Raw genomic sequence first — 22,640 nt, 5'->3', positions numbered from 1 at the left:
TTCACCCTGTCGGATCCGTCCTGACGCTATTTTGCCGTGCCGCCGCTCCGTCCCCATTGACTATAATGGGGACGGGGGTTGAGCTCCGGCGCAGCACAGCAGTTCGCGGTGAGAGGCCGCCGGACTAAAAAGTCAGACATGCAGTACTTTTAGTCCGGCGGCCCTTCACCGTGCACTGCCGTGCTGCTCCGCCCCCGTCCGCATTATAGTCAGTGGGGACGGAGCCGCAGTCCGGCAAAATAGCGGCAGGACGGATCAGACAGGGTGAACAGCCTGTTGGATCCGTCCTGCCGCTAGTGTGAAAATAGCCTAATCTGGACAAAGTTACATTATCTCACTGCAGCAGTAATGAAGATCCCCCAACCAGATACAGTGCAACAGCATTTATCTCACACTCACCCTCGGATATGCTTCATAGCATAGTCCCTCTTCAAGTACTTTATGTTCTCCCGGATAGCAGATCTTGCACCGTCTTCCTCTTGTAGATGTTTCTCCAGCCACTCCACCACCACTTGGTTATTGTCCCACAAATATGCCTTGAGAGCAGAAAAAGAAAACGCTGTTTTACAGTAGCTGTTGATCCTCTAATTTACAAAAAAATAAATCTAACTCCTTTACACAGCAAACGCTTTGTGCTCCTAAACGGCATCTAACATAAAGGCATCCGAGCTAAGTCTTATAGCGTACCTCCAATTATAATGTCATTTACAAAATTCATCTCAGGCCTTATTCACATGTTAGTGTTCTGCATCAGTGATTGTTGTGACCCAAAACCAGATGAGGATCTAAATTATTATTATGGCTACTTTCACACTAGCGTTCGATCGGATCCGTTCTGAACGGATCCGATCATAATAATGCAGACGGAGGCTCCGTTCAGAACGGATCCGTCTGCATTATTTTAGCATATAGAAGCTAAGTGTGAAAATAGCCTCGTACGGATCCGTCCAGACTTTCAATGTAAAGTCAATGGGGGACGGATCCGCCTGAAGACTGAGCCATATTGTGGCATCTTCAAACGGATCCGTCCCCATTGACTTACATTGTAAGTCTGGACGGATCCGCACGCCTCCGCACGGCCAGGCGGACACCCGAACGCTGCAAGCAGCGTTCAGCTGTCCGCCTGTCCGTGCGGAGGCGAGCGGAGCGGAGGCTGAACGCCGCCAGACTGATGCAGTCTAAGCGGATCCGCATCCATTCAGACTGCATCAGGGCTGGACGGAAGCGTTCGGGTCCGCTCGTGAGCCCCTTCAAACGGAGCTCACGAGCGGACCGACGAACGCTAGTGTGAAAGTAGCCTTATTTGTGCTTGCTGTACTCAAGAATAAAGGATTGTCACAGCTTTTAAGACCTGTGCTGGTTTTTACTTTGTGGATAGGCAAAAATGTGTTTTCACCATTAAAACTGCAAATCTTTAGCATCCATTGCTGCTAATGTTTGGAGTTTATTTCATCGACACCATCTAAGGGAAAACTAAGCCATTTCAGTTCCCTTAGGTCCCAGGCTGCCAAGAGTGAGATTACATGAATTTGCTTGGCAGCACAGCAAATAGCCACAAACTATCCAGGCTACATTTGGCTAGTGTGAAGCATAGGGAGGAAAGTAGAAGTATGCAGACACTGCAGAATAGGCAAATCTCAGACAGCAGCAGGCTCCTTAACTCAAGCTGTGTTTGCAGTGTGAAACCAGGAGTGAGGACCCTGCAACTGGCCACTCCCTGCGGACAGTGAAATCATCAGAGTCCGTTTCCAGCACCTCAAAGCACATTGGGTAGGGATTCTTAGAGGGAGAAGGTGGGATCGTAGACCCAACAACTATACTGTGCAAGGAAGGTCTGGCTGAACAAAGCAATGAGAAGGAGGTCCTTAAGGACATTTCCATAATTTGGTGAATTAATAAAGCTGGGAACAAAAAAATAGGGGAAGTTCCATAAAACTGGAGGTATAGTTTAACTGCAACACTCAGAATAGAAATATGGCACCTTGACAGCTCCTTCTGTCTCCATAAACCAGCGGCGAAGCATGGACTGGATGTGTATGTCGCTGAGCTCACTATTGGCGTGAAGGATCTCACTCTTCACCACTTCCTCCAGGAGGAGGCGTCGCAGTCTCCAATACAAGAAAGTCCTTGACTGTTTCCACTCCAGAATATCCTGATGTTTAGAAGAGAATGAAATGTTTGAAATCCGACAGATTCTATCACAGATATACAAGGTTAGGTACAAAGTATACTTATCATTTTGTTACCAAATAAAAATGTCTAAAAACAACAAAAACACAAAAAACATCAGTGTTAAGTAAAAAAACTTTAGAACACTGCTATATAATTTAATTTAACAAAAGTTAGAACTATGTTGTTCTTAACTGTAATGACTCCTTTCTCTTGCATTCTCCCAGGGGTGTCGTGTAGATCTGCAAACTTCACAGCAACCTGGTGGTAAATGGGAAGTAGCTGTTCCTCTCTCGCCTTCAACTTATTTTCTAAGCTCTTACGCTCCAACTCTGTCAGCTCAGGAGTACCTAAAGAAAGTTAAGAACATGTGGTAAATTTCCATAATGTAGTACACAAGGGATGAACCTCTCAGATACTGTATTTACCAAGCTGTTCTACAATCTGGATATAAATTGGGTCTAGCCGCCTCATGGTCTTAATGAGGTCTTTCCTTCTGAAACGGATCTCCACTGTGCCCTCTGCTTCCAAGACACCACCTCTACAAGACAGAAAAGATGCTGATAAGTCATGCACTATTACAATATTATAGAACTCTCAAATACACTTGCAGGCAACATGTTTTCAATAGAAAGTTGACACACCAGTGTATTACTTATAAATTACTTATATAATTGTACATTCCTTTATAATTATTATAAAGTATTACTTATTCTAGGGAGCACAATTTGGTACTAATAATGAGCATGTTCAATGCCCTAAACTTTAAAGGGCATCTGTCAGCATGGTTATATGTGCCTGCATTGCTGAGAAAAATGAAGTTTTAATATATGCAAATTAGCCTCTAGGAGCAAAAGGGGCGTTGGTTACTCCTAGACGGTCAGCTCTCTGCAACTGTCGCTCCCTCTGCATTTTGATTGAGAGGGCCTGGCTTGAACACATTTACACTGCCTGGTCCTGTCAATCAAAGTGCAGGGGGCGCAGCAGTTGCAGAGAGAGCTGAGCCTCTAGGAGTAATGTCAACGCCTCTGTTGCTCCTAGAGGCTAATTTGCATATATTTAAACTTAATTTTTCTCAGCAATGTGGGCACATATGAACATGGGACCAAAACAGATGACTTCAGCTGCAAAGTGCACATCAGGTCAACCAGTTTTATAGGTACAAATCTGCTGACAGATGCCCTTTAAAATGTTTAGCCATTCCAAACAATGTTAGAAACATGTTACCAAGACATGTTACAGTACTAGCCTCAACTGGAAGAAGACAACTTCAGGAAAGTCAGAAGGACAATAGCTTGGGTTAGCAAAAAAACAAACAAAAAAAAACGGTCCTTTGCTGGAGCTGTCATCAAGAACAGAAGCAAATAAAACAAAAAAATTGTTTACACAAAAAAACAAAAAAAAAAATAGGTGTTTCTGGACTGGACATGTCCCCCTCATCAGGTCATCAAAAATCCTACTGGTTTCTATAGAATAAGAAAAGCTCTAGGTAGCTGCTCTCTGCCCTGGCTAACAGATAAGGGTCCCCATTACATATGGTAAGGTTTACCCACCTACTTTCCTTGTCTGCATAAAGCTCCATGTACAGAGGGTTGATTGTAGGGTCAATGACAACCCATGATCCTCCTCTTAGCTCAGCATATGGTGGAATGTATACCAAAACAGGCTGCTTGAATTCTCGAAGGCTGTCCAAGATGTATGCTCCAAACTTTAGAACCTGATCATACATATCTGGAAAAGGCAATATATACTTACATGTTTTTCAAATAATATAGAGAAAACAGTTGCAGTGAGAATTATGGTGCTACAAGCTTGTCACTAGTTCAACAACATAAAACTCGATTTTTGCACTCATCATAAAATCTGTTTATCTTCCGTTCATTGGAGGACACAGGCTTGACCATGGGTATAGCTATGGCCACTAGGAGGCAGACACTAAACACAACAAAGTGAGCTTCTCCCCTTCAGCTATACCATTCGTACAGGGACTAAGCTAAATCAGTTCGTACAAAAGCAGTAGGAGAAGCAAGACAAACAAACACACTATGTACAAACCCAGAATTACACAGGCCCGCCTGGGCCGTAACAAAACAAAAGAATGGGTGGGAGCTGTGTCCCCCAATTAACGGAAGAGAAACAGATTTTACGGTGAGTGCAAAAACTGGATTTTTGTACTCACCGTAAAGTCCTTTTGTCGTAGAATGCATTGGGGGACACAGCACCATGGGGTATATGCCCAGCTGCCACTAGAAGTAAAAAGTGTTGGCTCCTCCTATCTGGGCTATACCCACTGCAGATGCAGGAGCAAACCAGTAGGTAGAAAAGCAGTAGGAGCACAAGACAGAGCTATAAGCCAACAAGTCCTAAACCAGAGAGGGCCAACAAAAAAAACTAGCCACAGAGGGTGGGATCTGTGTCCCCCAATGCATCCTACAAGAAAAGGATTTTACGGTGAGTACAAAAATCCAGTTCTCTCTTGAATGCATTGGGGACACGGCACCATGGGACGTCCTAAAGCAGTCCACAAGGGAGGGCAGAAAAACAGCCATGAAACGCAACTAACTCACGGCTGCTTGCAGAACCCTGTGACCCAAACTGGCATCAGCAGACGCCAAGGAGTGGATGTGATAAAATGTGGAAAACATATGGACAGAGGCCCAGGTGGCAGCCTTGCAGACCTGGGAAACTGAGGCCTTATGTCTAACCGCCCAAGAACCCCGACCGCCCTAGTGGAATGAGAGGTCAACCGAAAGGGAGGAACACGACGCTTCGTAACATAAGCATCCTTAACTGCCAACCTAATCCAACGGGAAATTGTGGCCTTGGAAGCTTGCAGGCCCTTGCCAGGACCCTCAGGGACCACAAAGAGGGAGTCCAACCGACGGAAGGACCCAGTCAACCGAAGATAGAGGCGAAGAGCCCTAACAACATCCAAACGGTGAGGAGAACGCTCTCTAGGATGAGAGGGGTTAGGACAGATGGACAATCTCCTCATTAATGTGGAATGAGGATACCACCTTAGGGAGAAAAGAAGGGACCAGACGCAGAACCGCCTTATCCTGATGAAACACCAAGAAAGGGGATCTGCAAGAGAGCGCAGCAAGTTCAGAAACTCTGCAAATAGAAGTAATCGCCACAAGAAAGGCGACCTTAAACGAGACAAAGGAAAGAGAAATATCCTGTAAAGGCTCAAAGGGAGAGGCCTGAAGAGCGTCCAGAACAATTTTTAAGTCCCACGGTTCCACAGGAGGACGAACGCGGTAAGCGACCTCCTGCAGAAAGGTTCTCACTTGGCGGCGAGAAGCCAGGGGTTTCTGGAAAAGAACAGATAGGGCCGAAATCGGACCCTTGAGAGAAGCCAGCCAAAGGCCCTTGTCAAAGCCCGCCTGGAGGAAAGACAAGACTCTGGGAATAGAAAGGTAGAGAGGGTGAAACTGAGCAGCCTCTCACCAGGAAAAATAAGTCTTCCAGGTACGATGATAAATTCTGGAAAACTGGGGCTTGCGTGCATGGAGCATAGTCTGGATAACAGACTCCGAGAGACCACGGAACCTCAGTACTGGGGCCTCTCAACAGCTGCCATTAAACGCAGCGTAGCGGACCTTGGGAAAGGAGGTCGGAATGTAGAGGGAGATGCCACGGCGCGTTTGCGAGTAGGAACAGAAGATCCGTGTACCATGCTCGGCGAGGCCAGTCCGGGGCCACCAGAATCGCCGGAACCCGGGCTGATTTCAGGCGCTTGAGAACCCTGGGAAGGAGCGGATTGGGAGGAAAGAGGTACAAGAGACTCAACTGGGACCAAGGAAGGACCAGAGCATCCGAGGCCAGCGCCTGAGGGTCCCGGGACCTCGCGAAGTAACCCGGTACCTTGTGGTTGAGATGGGAGGCAAAAAGGTCTATGTCCAGAGTGCCCCAACGCTGACAGAGTCGAAGAAACACCTCTGGGTCAGGGCTTTGGCGACTGAGTGATTCTGCTGCCCAATTGTCAACCCTGGGAATGTGGACTGCGGAGAGGACCGGAACAAAGAACTCCGCCCACCGAATTATGCGTGAGGCCTCTTCCATGACCCTCACACTTCTGGTGCCCCCCTGATGATTCAGGTACGCCACCGCAGTGGAGTTGTCTGTCTGGATTCGGCCTGGAAGACTGGAGATAAGGTGTGTCCAATGAGAGAGAGCCAGAAAAATCGTCCTGAGCAGCGAGGGACCCGAAGACGGCTCCCCACCCCGTCAGGCTGGCATCCGTGGAGATCACCCGCCAACGAGGGGGAAGAAAGGACTTGCCCAGCGATAGGGTGCGAGGTAGAAGCCACCAGCACAAGTCTTTGCGGACGAGATGGGAAAGACGAACCAGACTGTCAGGGCCCAGCTGGGACTTGTCCCAGCTGGACAGGATCGCCAGCTGAAGAGGCTGAATTGCGCAAAGGGAATTGCCTCGAAAGAGGCAACCATCCGGCCCAAAAGCAGCATGCACATCCGAAGAGGTAGAGGGGACAGCTTGCGAAGGCGAACCACTGCATCTCGGAGACCCACTACTTTGTCCTGGGGAAGGAACACTCGACAAAGGCGAGTGTCTAAGGTCATGCCCCGGAAATCCATTCTCTGGCGGGGAACCAAGGAGGACTTGGGATAGTTGACCAACCACCCGAACTGAGACAAGACAGACAGGGTGATACGGAGGCTTGCCCGGTTGTCCTCCAGGGACAGAGCATTCACCAACAGGTTGTCCAGGTAGGGAATCACTGCCACCCCCCGAGTGCGGAGGAGAGCGATAAGAGGGGCCAGGACCTTCGTGAAGACCCCCGGGCGGATGCTAAGCTGAAGGGCAGAGCCACAAACTGGAAATGCAGAAAACCCACCACGAAGGAACCGCTGATGGGCCACGGCAATGGGAATATGGCGTGCTCCCATGTCCTTTATGCTGATGGATGACAAAAATTTGCCCTCCTCCAGGGAGGCAATCACCGACCTGAGCGACTCCATACGGAAGTGCTGGGTCTGAACAAGGTGGTTGAGCGCCTTCAGATACAGGATAGGGCAGAGGGAGCAGTCCTTCTTGGAGACCGTAAAAAGATTTGAATAAAATCCCTGGAAGCGTTCCGAATCGGGGACTGGAACGATCACTCCGAGAGATTCAAGGGAATGAATGGCCTGGAAAAAAAATCTGCCGCCTTTACCGGAGACTTGGGGGGGGGGACGGGGGGGGGGGACGACGCGACATGAAAAACTTACCCGAAGGAAGAGTGGAAAACTCTATCCTCTAAACGGAGGAGACGATCTCCAGGACCCATGCGTCATCCATGCTTGCACGCCAGAACTCCTCATGCAGATGTTTTTGCAGACTGGGACTTTGAAGGCCTGGGGCGAGAAGGCCAGGCAGGCCTGGCCTTAAAGGAAGGCCCCCCCGACTTCTTGTCCGAGCGGGAGGAAGAGTCCCAAAAGGAGCAAAAATGTTTGGACCTTGAAGCCGCCAAGGGAGGGCGACGGCGACGAGGGCGGTTCTGGGGGAGGAGGGAGCTTTTTCCGCCTGTGGCCTCTGAAATAAGCTCCACCAAGCGTTTTCCAAACAGCTTTTCACCCTGAAAAGGGAGAGAGAGAGATCAGTGCCTTTTTGGAAGCCGCATCTGCCGCCCATGAATGGAGCCTTCCTCCCGTGGGGGGAGAGACTCTACACGGGCCCCGTGGGAATGCTGGCAAGCCACTGTGGAGGCAGTAATAGGGACTGGGTGACCAGCGGTACCAAAGTACGCGCCCGTAGGCGGTGCAACTAAAGTGGCAGCCCACGATGGAGCACCCACCTGCAGCAGGAGAAAATCCTGCATAAGGCTCCATTCACACGTCCGCAAATGGGTCCGCATCCGTTCCGCAATTTTGCGGAACGGGTGCGGACCCATTCACAGTGTGCTGTCCGCATTTGCGGAGCGGGGGTCCGCAGCTCCGCAAAAGATAGAACATGTCCTATTCTTGTCCGCAGCTGAGGACAAGAATAGGCATTTCTATAGGGGTGCCGGGCGGGTGTGTTGCGGATCCGCAATTTGCGGGTCCGTAACACACCACGGACGTGTGAATGAAGCCTAAGGAAGAAAAAAAAACATGAAGAAAAAATAAAATAACAAAATAGCAGCAAGACCTGCAGGAAAAAAGCAGCTTGCGTCTGCCTCCTATAAACACTAGAAAAAAACTGGTTTGCTCCTGCATCTGCAGTGTCAGCTGTGCATATACCCCATGGTGCTGTGTCCCCCAATGCATTCAAGAGAAAATCTAGTTTTCTCATCCGTATCATTTGGGGACACAGGCTTGACCATGGGACGTCCCAGAGCAGTCCTCAAGGGTGGGTAAAACAAGAAACCCTCTGGCCAATCAGAGAACCGCTGTCTGCAAAACTCTACGCCCCAAAGAAGCGTCAGAAGACGCGAAGGTGTTCACTCTATAAAACTTTGAAAAAGTGTGCAAAGACTACCAAGGCGCCTCTGGTATCACAAACAGAGAATCCGACCTACAGAAAGATGACGTCTGGGACAGATAGAGTCTAATGGCTCGCACCAAATACAGAGTGTGGAGCACCTGCTCCAGAGGATCTCCTCATTTAGATGGAATGCAGACACCACCTTCGGAAGGAAGGACTGAACAGGGTGAAGGACAACCTTATCTTGATGAAGAATCAGGAACGGCGACCGACAAGACAGAGCTGCTAGCTCTAAAACCCTTCGGATCGAAGTGATCGCCACCAAGAATGCCACCTTGTAAGAAAGGTACCGAAGAGACACCTGCTGCAAAGGCTCAAATGGCGAGGACTGAAGGGCGTTAAGCACTAAATTAAGATCCCACGGAGGACGAAAAGAGCAACATGCGCCACCCACTGCAGAAAAGTCCAAACCACCGAAATGGAAGTCAAATTCCGCTGAAAAAGAATAGAGAGGGACGAAACTTGCCCTTTGATGGAATTGAGAGCCAGCCCAAGTCCATGCCCGACTGCAGGAAAGACGAGAGTCACGGTAAAGAAAACCACACAGGAGACAGCTGATGCTGCTCACACCACCTAAAATAGGACTTCCAGGTCTGATGGAAGACTCGGGAAGAAGATGGCTTCCTGGCCCTAATCAAGATCTGAAACCACAAGCCTTTAGTACGGCGGCCTCCACAGCCACTAAGATAAAAACTGATTTAGCTTAGACCTTTAAGGAAGGGTATAGCTGAAGGGGAGGAGCTCACTTTGTTGTGCTTAGTGTCCGCCAATGATACGGATGAGAAACATAATTACACTATGGATAGTTTACAGTACTAGTAATAGTTTCCCATGTTCAGATTCACATTCCAGATAGATCAGCATATTAGGTAAATATACAGTTGCTGTAATTACAGTGTTTCCCACTTACCCTTCATACCACCAGAGAATCCCCTCCAGTTGGCAAAGATGATTAAGGGCAGGCCCTCACGGTTGAAATCTCTTACAGCCTGAGCAGTTTTAAATGCTGAATCTGGGAACCATACTTGTCCAGCCTGCTGGATTATCTGAAAAACAAAACCAAGCCACCATAAGACTCCTTGTTTTAGCTATTACTGCACCTTAGCTTAAAATAAGGAAAACATACAATAATAGGTAAATATATAAGAGGACTTATGCAGTGGCAAGCATTCACTTTATGGCCTTATAAACAGAGATCACAAAGATGACAGAAAGCACCTTAGCTTCAGATTCTAGGTTTGCTGGATCAGCTGGTATTGCCATCTCTACAGTTCGGGTTTCCACAGCAATAACCCCCACGGGTATTCCTCCCAATCTAAAAGTCAAATCATACATGTCATGTCACCTGCAAAACCACGCAACTATACTATTAATTCTGACAAATGTCCAATGGTAGCACTGCCTCTGTTGTCATACCTTGCGCGTCCTACAACTACAGTCTGTGCCCAGCGATACATGATCTCCTTAAAGCTACCATGATCAAAGAAACCACTCTGCCATGTCCCTTTGACACCTAGAGAGATATAAAGGAGTTGTTTTAACAGCAAAACCGATCACAAATTATGACTAAGAGGGAGATATAGCCTGTGGACATACTAGGATGAGGTCTTCCAGCAAGCATCCAGCGGGGATCATAAGGAGCCTTCGTTGGCATAAACTCAATATGACGGTCAATTGGGTCAGAAGGTGAGATGATAGGGACGGAGCTCTGTTTGTCCTTCAGATATAAGTAAACACATATATGTAAGTAAAAGTATTATTATCATTTTCTTTTTTTTTAAACTGAAATAGAAGCATTATTTTGAACAGTATGTAAGTAAACCTAAAACCATTAGTGAAAACTTCTTTTTTTAATCCAAAATTCATTAAAAATTGCCTTCTAGAGCAGTAGTCCTCCGAAAGACAACAGCAAGTATACATAGTATATGATGGAACTGAAAATCAGTCACTGGATATCTGAAGTGAATTGGCAACTCACGGTGAAGTGTCTTACCTTCGGCATATAGGAGAGCCACTGAAGAATGGTATATACTCCCTCAAAATCATCAGGGACCATAGTGTGAGACACCCCGTTATTACACATAATCTGCACTCCTCCCAACTGGTTATTAGAGGTATACACTTCACGACCAAGAACCTAAAACATAAATGTGTTCCATGAGAAATATTCTTAAACATTATCCTTTTTTTGAAGGAGATAATAATATAAGAGTAGCTTTCTGAAAATCATTATACAGGGAGGTATTACAATAAGTGGAAATAGTATTACTTGTTAAAATGACAGCTAGAAAATGCATCACAATAACTACTCAGGAAATACATCATTGGCTTACCTTGTTCAGGGCACCTGCACCAGTCAAAATAATATGGGAATTCTCTACTTGTATAACACGCTGACCCAGTCTCACCAAGTAGGCTCCAATCCCAATTGCACGACATGTGACCTTAAGCAAAGCAGAGAATGTGAATGCCGAGTATTTTAACCAGGAGTCAATAACGTCTGTGCATTAACAGATCTGATAATCTGATCAGAGATGCGCAAACCACACATTTAGCCTTGCTTAAAGGGGTTGTCTCACTTCAATAAATGGCGCTTATCATGTAGAGAAAGTAAATACAAGGCACTCACTAATCCAAAACAAGGAGAGACACTCTACTTCCCATAAACAGTGATAGCCTATATTCTTTAAAGCGATAAAATATCCAATGACACAGTACAGACACACAGCATTAGCGAGTACGCGTTTCTGATCTTAAAATGTGACCCTTTCTCATGTCAAGAGTGAGTGAGGGTCACATTTTAATGTCCGTAACGCGTAGATGCTAACACTGTGTGTCTGTATTGTGTCATCGCTTTATAGAAAATAGGCTATCACTGTTTATGGGAAGCAAGGCGTCTCTGCTTTTTTGGGATTTTAGGCTGATCTGTGCCTCCCTAGGTGATTACAGGCGAACTGAGCCCTTTACTGCTGTTGAACTTTGTAAGACACTTAATAATGTAATGTATTGTGATTGTCCATATTGCCTCCTTTGCTGACTTGATTAATTTTTTTCATCACATTATATACTACTCGTTTCCAGGGATTATGACCACCCTACAATCCAGCAGTGGTCGCTGTGCTTGCACACTATAGGAAAAAGCTTCAGCCTATGCATGCTCCCATGGTCCTGGCCACCAGAGAGGCATGCTCCTTTGTCTATGGTGTGTAAGCACCACTGCTGGATTGCAGGGAGGTCATATTCATGGATACGAGCAGCATATAATTTGATGAAAAAACGAATCAAGCCAGCAAAGGACAATCACTATATATATATATATATATATCTTAACTGTATTAACTGTCTACATGATAAATGCCGTTTTTGAAGTGAGACAACCCCTTTAAATTAAAAAAGTGCCAAGATTAAGACCAACGTTTTACACCAGAGATCATAGGCACATAGCGCACATACCATGCTGATGGTGATAATTTCATCATATGCCAGAGATGACTCGCCAGCAATCGTTCCTGATCCTCTTAGATTCTCCACTCCGATTCCTTCCTCTATTCCAATTATGTCAGTCAGCACATACCTGTGGAGCAAGCGCAATGAATGTAATTTCTATGCCAAAAGTGTCCAAACAACGGTCTAAGATTCATTAAATGCACTGGCTGCAAGGCATAAATACCTGGATTCACCTTCATCTTCCACATGTTCACAATGCACAGCATTCAGAGAACTAATACGAGTGTAGTCCTGAGGCGTCAGATACAAATACTTGAAGCCCTAAAGAGACAAAAAAATAAAAAATCCTGTTATTTCCAGTTCTATTCAAGGGAGGTTTCATCAGAAATGATCTATTGTTTAAAACACGTTTTATGTTAAACATATTTATTAAGAATTTTTGGTGATTTTTTTGTATTTTTTTTATTCCATGTCATTATCTATTGTTAAAAAAATTAAATCCTTCAATTTTTAACCTAGTGGCCAATGTAAAAAAAATTGCAGGATTATATACATTGTTTTTAAATATAGATAGTGACTTGGGGGGAAAAAATAAATAAAAAATTCTAACAAATATACCGTATTTTTCAGACTATATGATGGCCTTTTTCCCCCAAAAGTGAGGGAAAACAGGCAGTGTGTCTTATAGTCTGAATGCTTAGTGGTCATCAGCATGCTGGAGGCGCATGGATTGGTGAAAGAAATGCTTTGCTGGCTCTACTCACCCCTCCCTGGACTTCTTCCGGGCTCCACTCTGCGCTGTGTCCTGACAGTGTACAGCGTCAAAACAAAGTGTATGTAGGAGCACACTATGACCTGATGCCCTGATGCTGTGCAACATCATGTCACAGTGCAGCGCAGGCTGGAAGAAGACCAGGGAGCAGTGAGTGAGTGGCAGCACAGTCCGAAGCAAGCGGGTTCAGTTTATTTAGAGAGGGGAGTCGGTCACCACAATTTCACCTTCTACACTGCTTACATAGCGCTGTAGTATATATGTACATGAGTCAAATGGTACCTTTGTTCTGGAATTGACCATCAGCAACAAACGCTGTTTTAGTCATATGCAAATGAGGGCTCGCAAGTGCCCAGGTCACTCTGCCTTCCTCTCAGATAAGTCCTCCCCAGTCTCTTGCTTGGCATGCCCTGTAAGCCCCTTGTGTCATCTAGTGTAATGTCTGATCTGAGGTCTGATCTGAGACTGATAGGGTTCTGATCTGAGGTTGAGGTTTCTTCCTCCAAATTCTAGGTATTTTTTTTGGACACTTCTATAGCGCTGTTTTATTCCACAGCACTTTACAGACATTAGCATCAAGCTGTCCCCAAAGGAGCTCACAACCTTAGTTCCCCATCAGTATGTCTTTGGAGTGCGTCTTATAGTCCGAAAAATACGGTATGTATCTACACAAAAATGTTATTTAAACAATAGGTCATTTTCTGATGACACATTCCCTTTAGCCACTTTCTAGAGGACTGAAAAGTAATTCATGCTTTACCTCAAACTGGATGAAACACAAATTCAGTGACAGTAAGTGAAATAAATACATCTACCAATTATTAAGAAAACGGATGCAGTCCAGATTCAACATATAAATTAACACACTCCTCAGGTCAATTAGGGTGGTGTAGACAGAACACTATAAATAAAAAATTCCCTTTAAACTTACTTTGTAAGGGTCAGAGGGATCATTCCAAGCTACATGAAACATGTGTCTGACTTCCTCCGCCAGTCCTATTCGGGCCCCACTGTTAGCTGCAATATAAATTCTAGGAATCCCTTCTTTCCTTGCAAGCTCTGAAGCCCGCAGAAAAAGCATATCTTCCTGTGGGCCAAAGGAACCAATCTTGTAGGTGATATCATTGCAGATTACAATGATCTCACGTCCATTTGGATACTCAGGAGTTTTAATCTTCATCTTGAAAGCAACCATTCCGACCTAATACAGAAAGGGAGAAAAATAAAGAGAATACTTCATACAGTGCTACAACACAGTAATAATACTACTCTTTATTGATTCTCACTGCCTGTACTTCATTCATTACACCAACTAAGGTTTCTTTGCTGTACTTGTGTTACTATGCGTTATGTATAATGTGAGAAATATGGATCATCATTTATTGGCAGCCCTAATTGTCATTTGATTCCCCAGTGTACATGCAAAATAAGTTCTCACCCCCCCAGCCATCTGATGTCCGTCCATCCCAGGCATAATTCATTTATCTTTTTGCGATCCTGGGGCAAAGCCAAACGTCCACGTGGTCCTGGCTTGAGGCTAGGAAGCCCGGCAGGGGAGATATACATATCTCCCCACAGAAACAGCATAGCGGCACCATGTTTGGACTCTAGTTTTAGTCAGAACCCAGGCGGATCAATTGGGCCCGGAACCATCTTCCTGCGACATTCTGGTCTGTGGCTATGAGCCCTAAGGGGTTTTATTGGTCATTTGCTGCCAGCACCAGAGAAGGAGGGTTGGACCCTACCCATAGGCGGGGAGGGGGAGCGGCCGGCTACAGGTCATAGGTCCATGCAAGCCAGCGGGCGGTGTCTTTTCTGAAGGGGGTCACATTGTGCCAATGTGTTTGGAGAGACCGGGAACCAGCTGACCTCACTGCCCCCCCGGGGCCAAGGACTATTCCACCTCATAACCCAAAGGAACTTTCATCTACCCGGTAACTGACTTTTGCTCTGCTTAACCCTGTTGTACCTATATCACCTGTATCTGTAACATCAGACCACTGTATATATTCTCTGTGTATATTGTGTTATATCTAGTGTGCCCTTAAGGAGATTAAATATATAATTTAATCTTGTGCTATCTTGTATCTCGATCACGAATCCCCACGTCCGTGTTTCGGCCTAGTTATAAGCTACCGCGGGTTGGTTTCTCACCCTATATAATCCCGTTAGCAGACCGGGCTTAAATTAAACGAGAAGCTGGTGGCAGATTTCCCGGGCTGAGACAGCGCTGTATTCACTGCGGCAGTGAAAAGGCTCTCTCAGCTTGTTGCCTTTCTATGCCCGCTTGGACATGAGGTGTCTGTGTAAACTGTACCAAGCTGACCTTACCTGCGCCTCTGGAGGGCGTAACGTCACACTTTGGTAACAAGTGACCATACTGTGCCTTGTGAGCTCGACGTAGGTGACGTCAAGCGGGCACGAGGCGTGGTATTCGTCACATGCAAACAGTACAAATGATGAGTAAAATACTTACCATATGTTCCGGTTCTGCAAATTAAGTGCTGTCTTCTACAGCACAGTATAACACTGCAGTGCGAAATAATAACTCACGTTATCTCTGTAGACGGATAGACTACTGTGCTGCGTGTATTAGTTGGCCTCCTACTGCCCTGTTCGCATGTATCAATGTGCCTGTCTACCTGGCTGAAAGTTGTAGCCCAGGGGGTTGCAAAGCTAGAGGGTCTCTGCGTGGGTGATTGTATCCTCAAGACTTGGGGTACTGTATTCAGAAGACGTTTAGATCATGATCACGGAGTTGCCCTGGCCAGTGACAAGCTCCAGAAATGAGGCGCTTTAGATTGTAGTGTAGGTCTTCCCGAATCTTCAAGCAAGTGGTAACGTCACCGGGGTAGCTATGTGATCACAATCTAAGTGGCTTCTAATGAATGTGCCCCCAAGCCTGCCTCGACTTCAGGATACCACGCAAGGATCATCCAGCATCACTACCCCTGGGCTAGAACTCTTACCTGGGTAGGAAGGCAAGTTGAAACTTCAGTTCGGGTGTATGCAAATAGGGCAGTAGGAGGCCAATTAATATACGCAGCACAGTAGTCTATACATCTACAGAGAGAACACGAGTCATTAGGAAGCAAACAGGGGGGTCTGGCGCTGCCAGACCACCCTCACCGTGGACTATAAGACACACAATTTTTATTTTTAGCTAAGAAGTGCATCTTATTGTCTGGGAAATATTGTAATTCTGTCCATTAAAATATCGGATGCAATGCTGCTGAAAATAAAGATGAGTGTTCCAGTTCTATGAGGCATAAAAATTGGATTTTTGTTACTCACTGTAAATTCCCTTTCTTGTCTCGTTCATTGGGGAACACAGCAAAGACCTTGGGTATAACTGCCGCCACTAAGCAGACACAGGTGGACACTGGGAAAAGGTAATAGTTTTTGCTCAGTGTCCGCCTCCTAGTGTCCGCAGCTTTACTCAAGATATTTCCTGTGTCCCCCAATGACATGGACAAGAAACTGTAGTTTTGTAACCCATTTAGTAATTAATGCGAGTTTATGAGGGGACTGTCCTGGAGCAGCAGTATCCTGAAAGTGGTCCGACATTAAATTCAATCTAGCAGAACTCATTGATATTCTCCAGACAAGATGTTGTCTAATCCTTTATGGATATGGTGCTCCTAGAGGTGTCTCCTCGCATCACCTGAGCCAAGTACACATTTTTGGGTAGAAGCTGGGAAATTTGTCCAACAGCTATCTAAAGTGTGCGGCCGGATTCCTAAACGGTCTCTTTCAAATAGATTAATAACAAAACAAATAACACTTTTATAACTACCTCATTTCCACCAGGTAATCTGTTCAGCTGAACCAACTCGTCATGGCTGTCAAGAACCAATTCTGTGTAGGTGAGAATTTCTGAGGCTTGGGGTTCTCCTGGTCCCCATTGTTTCAACAAAGCCTGCAAGAAATCAACACAAAACTTACTATACTATTGCTGGTAACAAGTAGAAAGTTGCAAAACAAAAGCCACAAGTTAGGCTACTTTCACATTAACGTTCTTTGCGGATGCGTAATGGATATGCAAAAACGCTTCCGTTACCATACTACAACAGCATGCATCTGTCAAGAACGGATCCAGTTGTATTCTGTCTTCTATAGCCATGATGTGTCAGAGAAAACGGATCCAACTCCATTGACTTACATTGTGTGTCAGGACAGATATGTTTTGCTCCGCACCACATCGCGGACAGAAAAACGCTGCTTGAAGCGTTATTCTGTCTGCAATAGGAGCGCAACCAAACAGAACAGAATGCACTTTGGTGCATTCCATTCAGTTCAGATTTGTCCCCATTGACAATGAATGGGGACAAAACTGAAGCGTTTTCTTCCGCTATTGAGATCCTATGACGAATCTTAATAGCAGAATTGAAAACGCTAATGTTAAAAGTAGTCTTACTCATTCCACCAGAATCTTTGAGAGATTTCTGATATGATCAATAACACCGCTTTCTCTCCTATAATGTAGCCAAATTCTTACCTGTCTGAACATCTCAGGGAAATCATAGACATATGTTGTTCCTAGTGATTGAGCTTGGAATCTCTTAGACTGTAAAAGGTCCTTGGTCACATAGGGAGTGTTGATCAGCATCCCGTGCATATGTCCATGCTTATCACCATATGAATGAAACATGATCTGCGACAGAAAAAAAAAATTGTTAATAAAAATTAACCTGATGTTTTAAACACATAAAAAGAAAACGACATCAGAAAGCTTCAAAAAAGAAAAAAATCTGAATGATTTGTCAATTGTCAAATATAAAGTGCATCCAATCACATGTCCCCAGTAAATGGGATTTAGTCCACATACATATGTAAGCTTTGGCTGAACAGTTTGTGTATGATGATCATGGCAGCAGCTACTTAACCACAGCTTTAGAACAGAAAGGTCTGCCCCATGTTATGAAAAGGCTACTAACCTGTCCAGTGCTGGGCTCGGTCACCTCTTTATAAAGGCTGATGTCCAAATAGTAGCCAGACTCATCAGTTAGAAAGAGACGGATGGGGATGGCTTTGCCTGTAGGAGTTAATCTGATGTTAATCTTCACTTCAGCTTGAAGTACTCGGAGCTTCCATAAACGGCTTCCGTATCTCATGACCATGGAGCGGACTGACTCCTCAATCTAATGAACGACAGAAGACGACAAAGCAGTCAGGTATAGCTTACAATCAGTCACATAGAGATTGCATGTTTTCTGTGCATACAAGACTATCTATAATACAAGCTTTCGTCAAAATGCAAAGCCAGATGGGTACATTTTAATTTAAGATTGAATATCTGTAACATTTTTACATTAAAGGACAATGCATTCAAATGTAGTAGTAAATTAAAACTTTTTTTTTCTTCAAAAATGGGGCATTTGGCTAAATGCAATGACTCAGTCCTTGGGAAATTCACATAGTAAATATTTCTGGAGCATACACTTAGGCTACTTTTACACCAGTATTAGGAGACACCTCACAGGCTGTTCCGACACAGAACAGCCTGCCAGATTTCAATGGATCCATCCTAGTCGGAGAGTGCCGGCTGTCTGCCAGACCTATAATGGGAATTGTTGCGTGCAGCAACATTTGTCCGGTTGAATCTCAACATATATAATAGGGAGTGGCTGGATTTCTGCCGGTTCTCATTATAGTCAATAGGGTCAGCGGGCAGGCGGCACTATCCAGAGAATTCTAGCAGGCTGTTCTCTGCCGGATGTCTCTAGTGCTGGTGTGAAACTAGCCTTAAAAGGGACCCCACTCACCATGAAAATACAGTGGAATCTTCAGACAGCAGGACGAGCTGAGAAGATTAACATATAGTTTTATGGGAAACAAATCAGCAGAAGAAGATGTAATGTATTCATTTGAAGGGACCCGTTACCTCTCCTGAAATGTCTGAATGTTTTTTCAATATGGAGTAATAGCTACAGATCAGCAAAGTATTTAAAAATTCGATTTCGGCTGCTTCCTCAAATTGAACAAAAAAAAAAAAATCAGCTTGGTAATGAATTACTTCATCATGAAATGCATTTCTTTGTAAGTAGTGGGTGCAATAACAGGGAGCAGCGATTGGGCCCCCCCCAGTCATTGTAACCATCAGATGCAGAATTCATACATGATCGCGGCATCTGATATTAATAACAGAGTGTACAAAAAACAAAAAATACCTGATCCATTTGCTCGTGACGGGCCAGCTGCTGCCATCTTGCTTAGGGTACTTTCACACTTGCGGCAGGACTGATCCGACAGGCTGTTCACCATGTTGGATCCGTTCTGCGGCTATTTCGCCGTGCCGCCGGACCGCCACTCGGTGGGCGGAGCTCCGGCGCAGCACGGCGGTGCACAGCGAAAGCCGCTGGACTAAAAAGTACTGCATGTCCGACTTTTTAGTCTGGCGGCTTTCGCCGTGCACCGCCGGAGCTCCGCCCCGTCCCCATTATAGTCAGATAGATAGTAATCACGTATAGAATTTCGGCTGAGATTTTCAAGCAAGATGGCAGAGGTTGGCCCATTGTGAGCAAAAGGATCGGGTATTTATTTATTTTACATTATTTCAGGTTAAATCGATTCGCTACTGCAAAGCACGTGGACTTCGATTCACTACTCACTAGCAATTAAAAATATAGGCCCTGATTTATCATATCTTCACTCCAGAATTCTTGCGCTAAAAAGTCGCAAAAAAGGGCTTGCACTCGGTTGCGCAAAATATAGCGAGTTTTTACACTCTTTACACTTTGCGACTTCTTACATTTTTACACCACTCACTCCACTTTTGTAATGTGGGTGAAAAAAATGGGTGTGGTTAGCTATGTTAATGAGTGTCACTTTTATCATTGTAACTTTTTTTTTTTTTTTCGGAAATAAGTCGCAATCTCACTCCAGGAGGATAGTGGAGTAGGAAAACTGGAGGAGCTTCTCTAGACAGAAGTGTTAGGTTTAAGAACAAGCCAAATTCATGAAGTAACCTGTATTTGATAAATTTGAAATTTGATAAATGTGACCAAGTACTCCATCGCAGACTCTATAATCGATATTACAGTAATTATAAAATATCACTCGCCTTTGAAGGGTCCATGATGACAGTGGGAACGAAATTAAGAAAGATGTGATTACAGTCAGTGCGGACGCTGGTATTATTAAAAGCAACTTCTAGTTCGTCCATGGCCTCAAGGAGCAGACGTTCACCTTCGTTTTGTAAGTACTCAAAAGAGGCTTCCTGAAAAAGAAAAAAAAAATTTTTTCAAGACAAATACTCTCTGATATTATGTGAGAAGGTCTACGTTTAATATTTATAAAGTTATTCTACCCACTGTTTATTTCACATCTTAAAAGGGAAAGGTCAACAAATTACCCCCCCCCACCCCACCCAAAAAAAAAAAAAAAACAAAGTGATTAATATACTATAAGATTATCTAAAGACCAATTCTAGCATATGTAATACATTATAAAACAGGTCAGTCAGGTAAACAACAAATAATTGGAGACCAAACATTACCTTTGTAACAAGGTCAGAATGTCGAATAATAGTACGGACGAAGAATCTGTAGTCGGTAACCTCTATGCCAGCTGCTACTTTGGCCGCTCCAAGATAGAGGTGCATTTTTTGGTTAGCACAAGGGACAGCAGTCAGGTCAAAGTTCCTCATTCTATTTAGCTCCAGCTGGAAGGCCAGGGCAGGCTCTAAATGTCTGTAAATACGATCTTCAGCAAACTAAGCAAAGCAAAATAATTCCAATGTAATTTTAAAAGTAGGTAAAAAAACATAAGACGTACACAAAACCTAGTAGTACAATAGGCAAACCTCATCTCGTGCTCTAAACGTGAAGAACTTGGGAAACTCTCTCTGCAAGAGAACAAAAATCAATGAAAATCAATCAACTTGGTAATAAAACAAGGATGCACAAACAATAAAACTCACATTTGAGGATCACTGATACAGTGAGAACATACAAGGGGTTATTCGACTATCTAGTGTTTGTTTTTTTAAAAGGAGAACCTTGTAAATAAAATATCACATTACTAATCACCCACTGTTCCCGTTCCAACCATTCACAGTTCCCTGCCAGTCTCTGCTTCCTGTCCCCCTCAACATGCAAGAAGTGACCACTGAGGTGGGTCGCCAGTGATTGGCCAAGTGGCAATTTCCTGCATTTCAAAGGGGAGCCAGAAGCAGAATCATCAGAAAGGAAGTGGCAGGAGATAAGCGAGGTGGTATTTACACCATTGAATAAGGTTTTATGAAAAATAACATAAATAAATGGAGAAACAACCCCTTCAAAAGAGTTTCTTAGTTCTAAACTCCTACAGTGTGAGGCTACTTTCACACTCGTGTTTTGTGCGGATCCGTCATGGACGGATCCGTTCAGATAATGCGGCCGTCTGCATCCGTTCAGAACGGATCCATTTTATTATCTTTAACATAGCCAAGCCGGATCCGTCTTGAACATCACTGAAAGTCAATGGAGGACGGATCAGTTTTCTATTGTGCCAGATTGTGTCATTGAAAACTGATCCGTCCCCACTGACTTCTGACTTACATTGTGTGCCAGGACGGATCCGTTTGGCTCTGTTTCGTCAGACAGACACCAAAACGCTGCTTGCAGCGGAATGGAGACTGAAAGGAGGCAAACTGATGCATTCTGAGCGGATCCTTTTCCATTCAGAATGCATTAGAATGCAAACTGATCCGTTTTGGACCGCTTGTGAAAGCCCCAATTGGATCTCACAAACGGAAAGCCAAAACGTGAGTGTGAAAGTAGACTTAGGCTACTTTCACACCTGCGTTCGGTGCGGATCCATCTTGTATCTGCACAGACGGATCCGCACCGATGATGCAAACGCTTGTATCTGTTTAGAACAGATCCGTTTGCATTATTCTTAAAAAAAAAAAAGTCTTAGTTAAAAAACGGATCAGTCTTGACTTACACTGAAGTCAATGGGGGGGTGGATCAGTTTTCAATTGCACCATATTGTGTCAGTGAAAATGGACCCGTCCCCATTGACTTACATTGTAAGTCAGGACGGATCCGTTTGGCTCCGCATCGTCAGGCGGACACCAAAACGCGGTGTCTGCCTTAAAAGCGGAACAGAGACCAAACGCAGCCAAACTGATGCATTCTGAACGGATCCTTATCCATTCAGAATGCATTGGGGCTGAACTGATCCGTTTTGGGCTGCTTGTGAGAGCCCTGAAACGGATCTCACAAGCGGACCCAGAAACGCCAGTGTGAAAGTAGCCTTAGGAGGTCCCTAAAAACATATCTTTGTAGAGTGGCCTATCACACCCCCTAATCTAACTCTTCTCCATTCAACACCCCCCAACATTATTCCTCAGAAACTGATGCATATCCCACATTACACCCCACGCACTCAAAAGCACTACAAATATCGTCTGGTGACTGGCTCATGCAACTTTATCTCCTCTCCTATTTTGTTATGATGGCTGCACCACTGTACAAATCCAGCACTTTTTATCTTACGTGTCACCCCATCTCCTCGTAGATTGTAAGCGCTTGTGAGCAGGACCCTCACTTCTCTTGCTTTAATTGTTGGATTGTTTGTTGCTATGTAATGTATGATTATGGTTGTACATGAAACCTCCGATTGTAAAGCTCTACGGAATATGTTGGCGCCATATAAAGTTTACTGATACCATTTTACACTACTCTTACTCATTTATGTCATATCCACAGGATAGTTGAAAAGGACCACGAGTCATTACAATTTTAGACAATAATTGGTATGTAAGTAACTCTCCTGTAGAGCCAAGTAATTCACTGATTT

General features: G+C 44.7%; 1 protein-coding gene across 3 annotated transcripts in view; it reads right to left on the bottom strand.

Moving 5' to 3' along the window:
• ACACB (acetyl-CoA carboxylase beta) overlaps window positions 1-22,640 on the bottom strand; it is a 185,135-nt gene that overhangs the window by 1,786 nt on the left and 160,709 nt on the right. For all 3 annotated transcript variants that reach the window (XM_044275356.1, XM_044275357.1, XM_044275358.1), the window contains 20 exons: window positions 20,659-20,700; window positions 20,353-20,568; window positions 19,918-20,073; window positions 17,792-17,995; window positions 17,353-17,508; window positions 16,651-16,773; window positions 13,786-14,055; window positions 12,306-12,403; window positions 12,089-12,209; window positions 10,969-11,079; window positions 10,629-10,772; window positions 10,232-10,352; window positions 10,052-10,148; window positions 9,854-9,950; window positions 9,546-9,681; window positions 3,723-3,900; window positions 2,598-2,710; window positions 2,365-2,519; window positions 1,982-2,152; window positions 400-536 (listed from right to left, as the gene is read on the bottom strand). In XM_044275356.1, the coding sequence (XP_044131291.1) occupies window positions 400-536; window positions 1,982-2,152; window positions 2,365-2,519; window positions 2,598-2,710; window positions 3,723-3,900; window positions 9,546-9,681; window positions 9,854-9,950; window positions 10,052-10,148; window positions 10,232-10,352; window positions 10,629-10,772; window positions 10,969-11,079; window positions 12,089-12,209; window positions 12,306-12,403; window positions 13,786-14,055; window positions 16,651-16,773; window positions 17,353-17,508; window positions 17,792-17,995; window positions 19,918-20,073; window positions 20,353-20,568; window positions 20,659-20,700 (2,846 nt within the window). The remainder of the gene's footprint in view (window positions 1-399; window positions 537-1,981; window positions 2,153-2,364; window positions 2,520-2,597; window positions 2,711-3,722; window positions 3,901-9,545; window positions 9,682-9,853; window positions 9,951-10,051; window positions 10,149-10,231; window positions 10,353-10,628; window positions 10,773-10,968; window positions 11,080-12,088; window positions 12,210-12,305; window positions 12,404-13,785; window positions 14,056-16,650; window positions 16,774-17,352; window positions 17,509-17,791; window positions 17,996-19,917; window positions 20,074-20,352; window positions 20,569-20,658; window positions 20,701-22,640) is intronic.

This window comes from Bufo gargarizans, chromosome 1 (assembly GCF_014858855.1).
Source record: "Bufo gargarizans isolate SCDJY-AF-19 chromosome 1, ASM1485885v1, whole genome shotgun sequence".
NCBI classification, from domain to species: Eukaryota; Metazoa; Chordata; class Amphibia; order Anura; family Bufonidae; genus Bufo; species Bufo gargarizans.
The sequence above is the reverse complement of the archived record's forward strand: the minus strand, read 5'-3'. Positions and strand labels throughout refer to the sequence as shown.